The following is an 11,389-nucleotide window of genomic DNA, read 5'->3' as shown; positions in this document are numbered from 1 at the left end:
CTGAAATGAGAGTCTAAAAAAATAATTAGGGTTACTGACAGCACAGAGAGCTGCATGAACGCTGCTCAGCAAACATTACATGGAACGCGTTCATTTATTTTGAAAACCACGAGCGGAAGTTCTTTTGCTAACATGTCGGACTCTGTCTCATTTGACATTGTGCGGACGGCTGTGGGGGGTGCAGCCTCCCTGCATCCAGCCGCATCAGAGGATGTCCATCCCGTTATGAAGACGAGCTCCGGGCGGGATGCTTGCGTGTAGTCGAAGGTTCCTCCACCCGGCGAGCTGTCCCCGCAGCCCTCTGCACCCATGAAGCCCCCGCCGATGAAGCCCCCAGCAGCCAAAGTCAGGCGGAAAGCGGCCGGAGACGGAGAGCATGTACTGGCGCGTCGGCTTCGCCTGGACGCGGTCGTTTGTGGTTGACTTTGGCCAGAACCTGAGCTTCTCCTCCGGGCTGCTGGGCTCCGATGAGCAGCTCTCGTTGGACGGGGACGTCGTCGCCCGCCCGCTGCGGGACTGCGGCGGGATCATGTCCGCTTTGGGCTCGGATTCGTGGTGGCGGAAAACGCTGTATTTGACAGGAGGGGCTCTGCTCGCCGCTGCCGCTTATTTGCTGTACGAGCTGCTGTCTATCAGGTAACAGCAGCACGCAGAGCCTTTTCTAGACAAGAACCCAGCAGATCTCAGCCCGACGCGTCCAAACTCGCTGCATTCTCCCCGAGCGTTGATATTCCTTAATCTGGCCACGTTGGGCGGGTGGGAGATTAAGGAATCGTGAGTGGGTGGATTGTGATGTAACGACGCCCCCCTCCCCCCCATTGTAAACACAAATTAGTCTATTTTCGCCTTTACTGGCTGTTGTTGCTGACCTTTACTGCTGTCTTCCTTCATAGGAGATGAAATGCGAGATTTATTTCACAGGTCACAGGTTTATTCCAGCTTCCTCCTTATGCTGACTTTACAGACTTCATTTGTCTTGTTTTCCAAGGACAAAGTGACATGATGTATAAGGCGGCTTTTTTTTCTTTTCTATTTATTTTGGTGTTTTTACAGCCAGCTCCCATGGACACTGAAAGGGAAATGGTATCTGTTAGGATTGCGGTTGTGTGAGGTTGGCTTTGTTCATTGGCAGTAATGAGGTTGGACGATGCCCTGAAAGCATATCTGATTACACTAGTCCAGGCCCGCTATAACACAGTCAACATAATAAAAATCAAATTACGTCCTCTCTCAAATTCCAGAGATTTTCAGCTCCTTTTTTGGGCCTGTTTTGTCTGTCCCTCAGCAGCAAAATCAACATACATGCATGTAAACATTCAAGAAAGATGAAGATTTCTGCAGTTTTAGCAAAGATATTCTTTTGATTCTTTCAAGAAGAAAGCCAAAGGGCTCCTTTAGGCCGTTATAACAGAGGTGGTAGGTTTTTGTTTAGTGATTTTGAAGTCGCAGGATAAAATATTAAATATATTCTGTTGCCAAATATGAATGGAGCCCAGGTAAACCGAAAAAATGTGAATGAAAGCCTCTCCTCTCTCCTCCATCCTCCTCTATGGCTTTTTGAGAGACCCACTGAGAAAAGAATGGGACCAAGCTGCTCTACAGCTTTAGATCTGCCTTTGTTCCTACACAGGAAGGAGGAAGAGCTGGACTCTAAAGATGCCATCATCCTCCACCAGTTCTCCAGGCCCAAAACTGGCGCCCCGTCCCTGTCCCCTTTCTGCCTTAAGTTGGAGACCTACCTCCGCATGCTGGACCTGCCCTATCAGGTAAAAGCAGACACCTCAGCAGATGTTTTGTTGGGTTTCATTTCGTGTTCTCCTCTGGTCATTTTCTTATCTTCTATCTTTCTCCCAGAACTACTTTGATGGGAAACTTTCACCGCAGGGAAAGATGCCTTGGATCGAATACAACCAGGAGCAGGTGTGTGGCACCGAATTCATCATCGACTTCCTGGAGGAGAGGCTGGGCGTGAGCCTCAACAACAGCCTGACAGCGCAGGAGAAGGCCGTGTCTCACGCCGTCACCAAAATGGTGGAGGAGCATTTCTACTGGTGGGGGATTTTGTTATTTAGGTCAGCTTCAAGTTGATTTGTCGAATGTGGAATGTGTCTTACCTAACCTGAGGTGTGCGTTTGCACCACAGGACTATAGCATACTGTCAGTGGGTGGACAACTTGGAGGAAACCCAGAAGATGCTGTCAGTGAGCGGACCGCTGAGCGATGTGCTCAAGTGGATCCTGAGTCACCTGACAGGTGGGATCGTCAAGAGGGAGATGTACGGGCACGGGATCGGCCGCTTTTCACGGGAGAAGGTTTACGAGCTGATGGAGAAGGACATGCGCACGCTGGCCACTCTGTTAGGTGGGGAAAATGAATGTTTCAGTTCCTAAACTGTGGGTTAAGTCAAAGAAAGTTATTAGTGCATTTATATATATGCTCAGTAATTGCTTTAGTGGTAATATAACGGCAACTGAGTGATGAAAGGTGCAGAGTGCAGTGGCTTCCTGATTTGTAGCAGAGCCATAAACAGTGAAAAAACGTTAGTCTGCAGTGCCTTCGACTGGGGAACAACGTCACAAGTGTCACCTAGCGTCACCCAGCGGTGAGAATTGGTACTGCGCGACAGAGGCAAAATATCACTTCTTGTCAGAACCGAAATAGAGCAAATTATAGTTAATCATTGTCATATGATCTATGATATGGTTAATTTTATTCTCTCCAGAAGAGATTTTATGTGTAATTGCTTTTAAACCAGTATCAAGCAAAGGTCAAAAAGGTCAAATGAGTAGTAATGCAACCAGCAGACCACTGATATGTGCAGTTACTTTCTTGACTTAATTTAAGGTCAATGCTGAATATAAATAATTAATGAAGCAGTTGCTAAGTTTGTTTAAATGCTCAGTTAAGTTGCCTGGTTATTATTTACACAGCAGAGATGCGTTTTCCTTAAAATGTTCTATTTCTTTAAGAGGTAAAACTATGCATGGTTTGTGTGACGCTGCATCTCTTCATTTGTGGTCTTAGGTGATAAGAAGTATCTCATGGGCTCTAAGGTTACGACCGTAGACGCTGCGGTGTTCAGCCACTTGGCACCCGCTATGTGGACGCTGCCTGGAACACGGCCAGAGCAGCTGATCAAAGGTGCCTTTAGATTTTGAATAGTTACTTCTCATCTAATGTTCTTGGTAAACTGAGCATTTTCAACCAGCATCGCATCTCTTGGCGTATTCCAGGCGAGCTCATTAACCTGGCCTTGTACTGCGAGCGTATCCGCCAGCGATTCTGGCCTGAGTGGTTCGTAGACCCGGAGGACTTCTGCTACAAGGACATCACCGAGGGAAGCAATTCAGCCTCCAGACTCCCAGATCTGGGACTTTACTCCCGCACGGACACTTTCCAGGACAACACGCCACACCCCTCGCGCACCGACTCGCCGCAGGACCTGATGTCACCCGCGAGCGACCCCACAGGCCACTCTCTCTACGACTCTGACATGGACACGGAGTGCTCTGAAATCGACCAGCCCAAGTGTTGACACATGCACACTGGACATACAGTAGGCACACCACAGGCGGGCGCCGCGAGCCGCCTGTACACCACACGCCCCCTACCTCCTCAACAGCGTCTGCGTCAGCCAAGCGGTTCAACTCGCAGTGTAGTGGAGGAACAACGGCGAAGGATGGTAGAGGGAGACGTGGAGGACAAAGTGGAGAGAACGAAAGAAAGAAAGAAAGGGAAGGAGGGGAACGCTGCCGCTCTTCCACGTGGTCAACACAATCGTAGCTGCTGCTGCCGTGGCAACCGTGCTCGTGTCACGCCTCGGTATTTCATGTCACCTCTGTGTCACTCCATTTCATGTCTTTTAACATCTTGACTGAAAGAAAAGGCACTTATTTATTTGAATGAATGTGTATAGATATAGAACTGGACCAGGTTAGATATCATAGAGATATAATATTTAAATACACTGTACATAAGTATAAATAGTATAGTATAGCCTGCAAACCATAAAATCCTCTCCTCTGTCACATAGTGTAAATTTATATGTGGTTTCTAGTGCAAAATCCCTTTTTATTTTCTTGGACATAGTATCCAAATCTTATATAACAGCTCCCTTAAGTACCTGCTAACAGCAGTGATGCATATTTAAATTGTTCCGATTTTGGATCGGTCTGCAACGAGCACTTTGAAACATTTTTTTGGGCCTTATTAACCCTGAAGAATAATTTTACCCTTCATCCTCAGCATCGTGTGGATCCCCCCGTTTGGATTGTCAGACAGAAGCTTTTTGGAACGTAATACACTCAAGCATTGAAAGCGAACTAAACAATCATATTATAAATAGACGAATAAATAAATAGGTGTATCATGGGGCAGCGTATGGCTGGTACATGTCTGTGCAGGCCTCCTTTTATGGTTCACATCCTGAGGATTGGTGGCGTTTGGAAGCTGTGCATGTATCCTCAAACCGTAGAGTCAAGGCTGCTCTAATAGATGCATAAGAAAAGATCGGAGTGGTGCTTCTCCGCATCAACGTCCCCTGGATTTGACAATCTTTATGTTCCTCTGCGCCCGAAGAAGCGCAATTCAGCTTTTTGTTTAGATACCACTCTTCCTCTTCCTCCTTGGTAATTTGTATTCTGCTTCTCTTCTCCTCCTCCTCCTTACTGTGTGCTCGGAGGATCTCCCGGATCCATGCACGAGGCTCTGATGTCAGCAGGACATTCAGATGTTTGTATTCACACAGGCAGCTGCTGGGGGTAAAATCTGTACTGTAACGCATGTGTGAAAGAGGTTAAACATCGCAGTAATAAGTGCCCCCCACACTGAAATCCACATTGATGCATGCATCATAATGAGTGAATATGTAGCATCTATATGTAGCTGTATGTTGAGGACGTCGGAGGGAAGAATTCATCAGTTTAAAGAAAAGCAGCTAAAATCAGGAGTTTTCCCTTCAGGGAAACTTTGTGGGCTGCAGATTAATTTAAATCCTTCACATTGTGTGAGAAAAGCAAGATTTATTTCTGTGTCTTAAATCCCTGAAACCTTTCTTGCCTTCTCTCGTCATTAAGCAGATTCAGCCTTATGGAAACGGACTCCTTAAGCTGTTTACGTTCTGTCGGTGGCAGCGTGCGCTTTACCTTCCTGTATGTCTTATTTAAGATTTACCGTACTTATCAAATCTTGATACCATTGAGTTTTGACAGCGGCTGCGCTTGAACCTGAAAAGAAAAATGGACGTTACTTTGCACTTTTCTTCTTCTTTTGTTTACTTGTTGGCGTTTTATTTTTCTATTTCAATCAAACCCATTCAACTGTGCAATGCCGTAGACTCCAGCGTGCATATTGTAGTGACTGCATGTAGACTTTGTTCATATTTCAGGTGTCAGAGCAAATTATTGGAAAAGTCCCTCGTCTGCTACAGATTCTAAGTGCACATTTTTTGTGTTCCTGCGAAAACAATTTCAAATGGGAACGGATGACGGCCTACTCCATTTCATCTGTGTGTCTGTTAGAGTCAAAAGGTCAGAGGTCAGGAGTGGGGGGGCGGGGGGGTTCAGCTCCATCGTGTGTGTCGAGACTCCTGTTTGTGTGCTGTAGAGTCCATACTGCATCGTCTTGTCTTGTGCCTGTGCTGAAGCTCTTGTGGAATCTCATCACACTGTAAATAAGAACAGGAAAAAAACAAGGAACATGTCACAGCCATGATCTGTTCTGTGTGAAATTGCTGTGTAACATTACAGGACTATTACGAATGTACCATATCTAGAGGTAAGCTGTCCGACAGTGGATTACTCATGATATTTCATTAAATATAGCTGTGGTATTTTCCTTTTGTTTCCGCTCACTGTGTGTGCAGTTGGTTGCTGGAATGTGCAGAAGGAGTCGCAGGGAAGTGTGATTACTTTGGCTGCAAATGCTGCCACATATCATGGGTTCTTATACGGGGGATATATCTGGCATATAGCCTATCTCTCTGGTAATCCCTCTCCCTCTGTGCTCGCTATCATACGACAGGACTAAGCCCACCCAACAATACTGGAGAATTAACTTTCTGCCCCCTTCTTTGTGCTTTGCGGTGGAGCTGAGGAGAAACAGAGAGGAAGACGGAGGCAGAGCGCAGACAAAGCGCGGGGTGAGCGAGAAAAACGGAGACAAACAGCAGCGAGTAGATGAATAATATCTGATGACTTTGGCTGGTGGCGTCGCTGCGGCCATTGTGCAGAAACCCTGGGAGATCCTTCACACACAAGGATGCAGCGACGTTTCAAGGCTGACAATGACACCGACTATCTCTGGTGAGTCAGAGGTGGTACAGTGTGTGTGTGTGTGTGTGTGGGCAAACAGAAAATATGAATATTACAGAGACTGAGTGGAGGAGGAGGGCAGATGGTGGCAGGCTGATAGCTCAGACTCCAGGCTATGAGCTTCTCTGGAGGCCTGGGTTGAGACCTCACGCAAACATTCACACGCCTCCTCTTAAATCAGCCTTTTACATTTGATATATTTTCATTTATATTTGCAAACATCAGCATGAAAACTGGATCCCTTAAAATGAATCAAAATTCTGGCTCAACCTGTTCCTTTTCTTCATGGCAAAGCGTATTTCCCCCCCTTCATTTATTAGTTTCCTGTCAACTAATCTTTGTGCTCCCTGTATTTCTTTTATAATTTGTTATTGCGTATGCACATTAGATGTTGCGCTTAAAGGTTTGCCTTTGGTTCATTCACATTTCAACCAATAAAAAAGTACTATTCAGCAAAAATGCTACACACATGAGAACCTACATGATTATTTCTCTGGCCTTAAAGTCACATTTGCCCTTCAGCCAATATGAGACATAAAATTCATTTTTGTCAGTTTGAGAAACAGTTCTATAAAATAAGTGCTCCAAGTCTACAAGGATATAATTATACATGTAACATAATTAATAATTATACTACCTCTTCAACTAGTATTTTAGCCACGAGGGGGCAGCAACAAACTGTCTGAATATGTCATAAAAACATTAAAGAAGTTAAAACAGGCTAAAATACGTATATAATTATTTTTAAAAGTAAATACAACAAGGGAATTCACACTTGAAAATATACTGTAAGAGAATCCCTAAAACAATTGACTTGCCTTCATTATCTAATTTGCTTTACTTTTTAATTATTGAACTATCCACCGCCGTCACACTCGTGTAACGCATCTTTCCAGATTATAAATATTAGAATAATTTCCCCACAATTATCCAAGAGTACACGTGTGTGAACGCATGGAAAATATCTTTAAAAATTCTCTAAATAGAAAAATGCATATGACGGATCATGATTAGGCATTACAAATACAAGAGGCCAGATTATAAACGCTATAACATGCTAATTAATCGATTCCATAATGTATCACCTTTTGTCCTGTATCTGCAGTTATTGTTATGTAATCATCGTGGACCGAGCTTAATTAATTAGTATATAGAAGCTATATATGTATATTAACTATTTTAAATTCAAAATTACATTTGAACATAGTTGTAAATTGGTTTCTATGCATACTGATGCAATTACTAATTAGAGTGACATTATTTAATTTCCAGCGTCCACGCTGCAGATTTAGACACGGATTCACGCACATCAGCTGCAGTAAACACGTCGGACCTTCAAACAAGCGAGACTGATTGATAAAATCCAGAATTACGATGCAGGAACCGTTACGAGGCGCAAAGCTTACTGTCAGATTAGCGACGTTTCCCCCCTGAGAGCCTGAAGAAACGTTCACAGACTGCAGATCCATAGAAAACAAATACAATTTAATGACAAAAAAGCATATAGAAATTGTGCAATCGTTGATTCCTTTTTTCCCCCCTTTACACGTTTAATCACAGATTTCAGGTCAGTAATTTTGTTTTGGTTTTGTTGGTTTTTGTTCTCCACCTCACACTTAAATCCAGCTGAAGGATTTCAGATTTGAAATCAGACCATCTGGTCAATAAAATCGGTTGATCACCAAATGATATATTAAAATATTAGCGTATATATCAAGTAAATACGTCAATACGATTTTGCGTATTGAATTTTTTAAACAAAGGGATTGGTTGTGATTGCTCACCTATAGGCCTCGATCGGAGAAGTTTCTGACGGAAATATTTCAAATCAATATTCATATATTTGGATTTTATTTCCCGTTCTGTCCTGTACATCCTTCAGCTTGACTTGAGCTCCTGAATTCGGTGGTGGATTCCCCTTAAAAACCTTGCACCATCAGATTATGTCACAGGATTTAAGTGGCACGAAAGCGCGTCTGTGTTTGTGCGTTGGCACAGACTGACAGAGAAAACTGAACAAACAAACATACAAACAAACAAACGAGGACATAAAATTTTCAGAATACATCCCACAAATAAGTCAGTGAGTCAATGAGTTTACACATACAATAGAGCCAGAGCTGGTACCAGGGACCTTTTTCTATCTTAATCTTTTTTTTTCTTTTTCTATTTTCTGGAGGGTGGGGATTCGTCTTATTATTTCCTTGAGACCGGAAGGCAAAATGAGCTGGAGGTCACTCTCATCACAGTATTTTGGGAAAGTAGAGAAATAACAAGCAGCAAAAACACACTGTAAACAGGCGCACATAAATGTCTGCACAGAAAGAATGGAAACGGAACATCCTTTAGTAATATTATCAGCATTATTATTCTTATCATTATTGTTGGTGTTGTTGTAATTAATATATTACCAATTATGATCTTAATAAAATGTATTCAATTATGTTTTACAAAACCTACAAGATAATAATAATAATAATAATGATAATAATAATGATGATAATAATAATAATAATAATAATAATAATAATAATAATAATAAATAAAGTCCGACATACATCTCTTGCTTTTCTCATCTCCTGTCAGAATCCCTGTAGCTTTTGTTAGGATGGAAAGATGGCGTTTATTTAACCACAGTGACTATGACTTCTCGTCGAGCCCCCAGCTTGTTTTTATATTTCCCCCACCCCCTGCAGACCTCCACATCCTACTCTGCCTTTCTCAAATGACACATTACATCATGACATAACGGCGCCTTGGCAGAAGCATTTCATTGACGAATATATATATATTTTTAATATTTCATGGGTTTTTTTTGTTTTTCTTTTTTTGGTTAGCACAAACCAGCCGCGTTTCCAAAAAGGCTCGGCAGTTCCGCGGTGTGACATTGCTCCATGCAGCCCTCCACTCTGCGTATTTTCAGTGCTTTGATGCCGTTTTATATCCCCAACCATGTGCGTCCAACATTATCAGCTGGCTGGCTCAGTCCCCGGTTCCGAGTGGTCCAATAATCGAAAAAAAAGAGGAGGCATTATTTTTCCCTCCGTCAGGGGTCCGCGTTTGGATGAAAACAATGGGTCACTGCACTGGAGTTTGTCCTCCGTGGTGAGGAGGGGTGTCCCCGTACATGTCCTCTCCTCCAGGTATCTGTCCCCCAACCGGTGTCATCCTCTTCTCCTTCTGCCGCCTGTTACAAAACCAAACTCTGACCACCTCCTTCTCCAACTGCAAGCTGTCCGCTAGGGAGTTGATCTCCGCTGCTCCTGGTTTTGGACATTTCAGAAAATGGCTCTCCAGAGCCCCTTTGACGCCCACCTCAATTGAGGTCCTCTTTTTCCTTTTCCTTCCCTGTGCGGCGATTTTATCCAGGCTGGTGGGGCTCCCCGAGGTGGAGTCCGCCTCCTCCAGCCACTTGTTCAACAAGGGCTTGAGTTTACACATGTTTTTGAAGCTGAGCTGGAGCGCCTCGAACCTGCAAATGGTTGTCTGGGAAAACACGTTTCCATACAAGGTCCCAAGAGCCAGTCCCACATCCGCCTGGGTGAAGCCCAGCTTGATGCGTCGCTGCTTGAACTGCTTGGCAAACTGCTCCAACTCGTCAGAGGTCGGCGTGTCCTCGTCTGACTGATCGTGGTGCCCACCGTGCTGGTGATGATGCGAGAGGGACTGCTGGTGGGCCACAGGGCCGCCTCCGTGCTCGCTGAGGTGCGGACTGTGGCTGTGGTGGTCCTCGTCCCGAAGGGGGTGGTGATGCATCCCGCCTTGCTCTCCACCCGGCATCAGACCGAAGCCGGACTGGGAATACACGAGACTCTGGCCCTCAGATGTCGTCATGCCGGGGATGTGCGTGCTGGCGGTGCTGGTTCGCCATGCTCTGGCGTCGTGATGAGCCTGCTGGTGAGCTGGATGAGGGTGTCGCTGTTGCTGTTGCTGCTGCTGCTGCTGCTGTTGCTGCAGACTGCTGGAGTTCTGCAGCTCCTCTCGGTCACTGTCGTGCAGCACGGGCTTCACATCCTGTTCACCGAGGGGACTGGACGGCCAGGGCGCTCCGGCGTCACCGTGAGACAGCGCCGTTATCCACTGGTGCGCGTGGCTGAGGGGATGTCCGCCGCCCGGTAACGTGCTATAGTCGTTCTGGAGCAGGGTGTGCGCGTCCCTGTACGCTGCCGCCTGCTGCATGCTCCCGGACTCCGAGTGCGGCGGCGGCGCGCTACTGGGGGTAGTGAGGACGCTGTAGTGATTAGACGCTGCGGTCGCCATAACTATCGGAGCCAGAGTGATAACTGTAGTTAAAAGGAGACCGCCTTTGACAGTAACACTTTTGCGCCACGGGGCAGCTAGGCGTCTCTCTCCAGCATCTCCCGGGCGCTGTGCCAAGGGGACGCAGAGGCGCGCACCTGTGGTCCGCCTCGCTTCGCTCTTTATTGGCCAAGAACGGTTGACAGATGTGGTTACCCCTGACAGCACCCCGCTCATTGGTCACGGGAGATTGTACAGAAACCCCAATCGCTCTGCCAACAATACGCGCAGCAGTCCTGCAGCACGCTGAGGTACAAAGTGAAGAGAGAAACACAGAAACGAATCAAGAAGCAATTTCATTTACACGACAGAGTCGTTTTATTTATTGGGAAAATCACTTTATGAAACATTTGGGTCAGTGGGTCACGTTTGTATCTGTCGCGCGTCAAAACGCTGCGTAAAAGTTGCGCAAGCACAGCGCATTAACCTGTGTTGTGCCCACGAGATTTTATTGTTTGAGTACAATTACCACATCTTGCAACCTTAATATGAGGCACATTTACGTCGATTTCTTGTGATATTTTGCTCCACGAAACTTCCAGCTGCCTTTCATGCCTCCAGGACGCAGTCCAGAGAGAGGGGCTGCGTGCTTCCAGGGTCTCTGCCCCGTTGCTATGGCGAACGCGGTGAATGGAACAACGCCCACGTCACAGCTGCAATTCGCTCCCTCTTTTCGTCCCGTTCCAAAGAACCCATTGGGGTCTGCGCACTCTGCCGCCGGGACAAATAATGGGGGGTGAGCGGAGAGGGCAGCTCGGGGCCAAAAAGAGGAGACTAAA

General features: G+C 45.7%; 2 protein-coding genes across 2 annotated transcripts; one reads left to right on the top strand and one right to left on the bottom strand.

Annotated features, from left to right (window-relative positions):
• Window positions 1-142: 142 nt before the first annotated feature.
• faxca (failed axon connections homolog, metaxin like GST domain containing a) lies at window positions 143-5,835 on the top strand. Its single transcript, XM_057016003.1, has 6 exons — window positions 143-636; window positions 1,631-1,766; window positions 1,855-2,051; window positions 2,144-2,361; window positions 3,025-3,141; window positions 3,234-5,835. The coding sequence occupies exons 1-6, from the start codon at window positions 377-379 to the stop codon at window positions 3,533-3,535; spliced, it is 1,230 nt and encodes a 409-aa protein (XP_056871983.1). The 5' UTR covers window positions 143-376; the 3' UTR covers window positions 3,536-5,835.
• A 1,940-nt stretch (window positions 5,836-7,775) lies between these two features.
• pou3f2a (POU class 3 homeobox 2a) lies at window positions 7,776-10,988 on the bottom strand. The gene has a single exon (XM_057016000.1). It carries the CDS (start codon window positions 10,785-10,787, stop codon window positions 9,390-9,392), a length of 1,398 nt encoding a protein of 465 aa, XP_056871980.1. The 5' UTR covers window positions 10,788-10,988; the 3' UTR covers window positions 7,776-9,389.
• Window positions 10,989-11,389: the final 401 nt, after the last annotated feature.

Source organism: Takifugu flavidus, chromosome 19, assembly GCF_003711565.1.
Source record: "Takifugu flavidus isolate HTHZ2018 chromosome 19, ASM371156v2, whole genome shotgun sequence".
Taxonomy (NCBI): domain Eukaryota; kingdom Metazoa; phylum Chordata; class Actinopteri; order Tetraodontiformes; family Tetraodontidae; genus Takifugu; species Takifugu flavidus.
Note: the sequence above shows the minus strand (reverse complement) of the source record. Positions and strands in the feature narration are given on the sequence as shown.

Excerpts from the sequence above, each read along its gene's own strand:
- faxca (XM_057016003.1), top strand. The coding sequence starts at position 377 with ATGTACTGGCGCGTCGGCTTCGCCTGGACGCGGTCGTTTGTGGTTGAC. Across the intron at positions 2,362-3,024 it reads CACGCTGGCCACTCTGTTAG|GTGATAAGAAGTATCTCATG; the intron begins GTGGGGAAAATG and ends TTGTGGTCTTAG. Across the intron at positions 3,142-3,233 it reads GCCAGAGCAGCTGATCAAAG|GCGAGCTCATTAACCTGGCC; the intron begins GTGCCTTTAGAT and ends GGCGTATTCCAG.
- pou3f2a (XM_057016000.1), bottom strand. The coding sequence starts at position 10,787 with ATGAGCGGGGTGCTGTCAGGGGTAACCACATCTGTCAACCGTTCTTGG.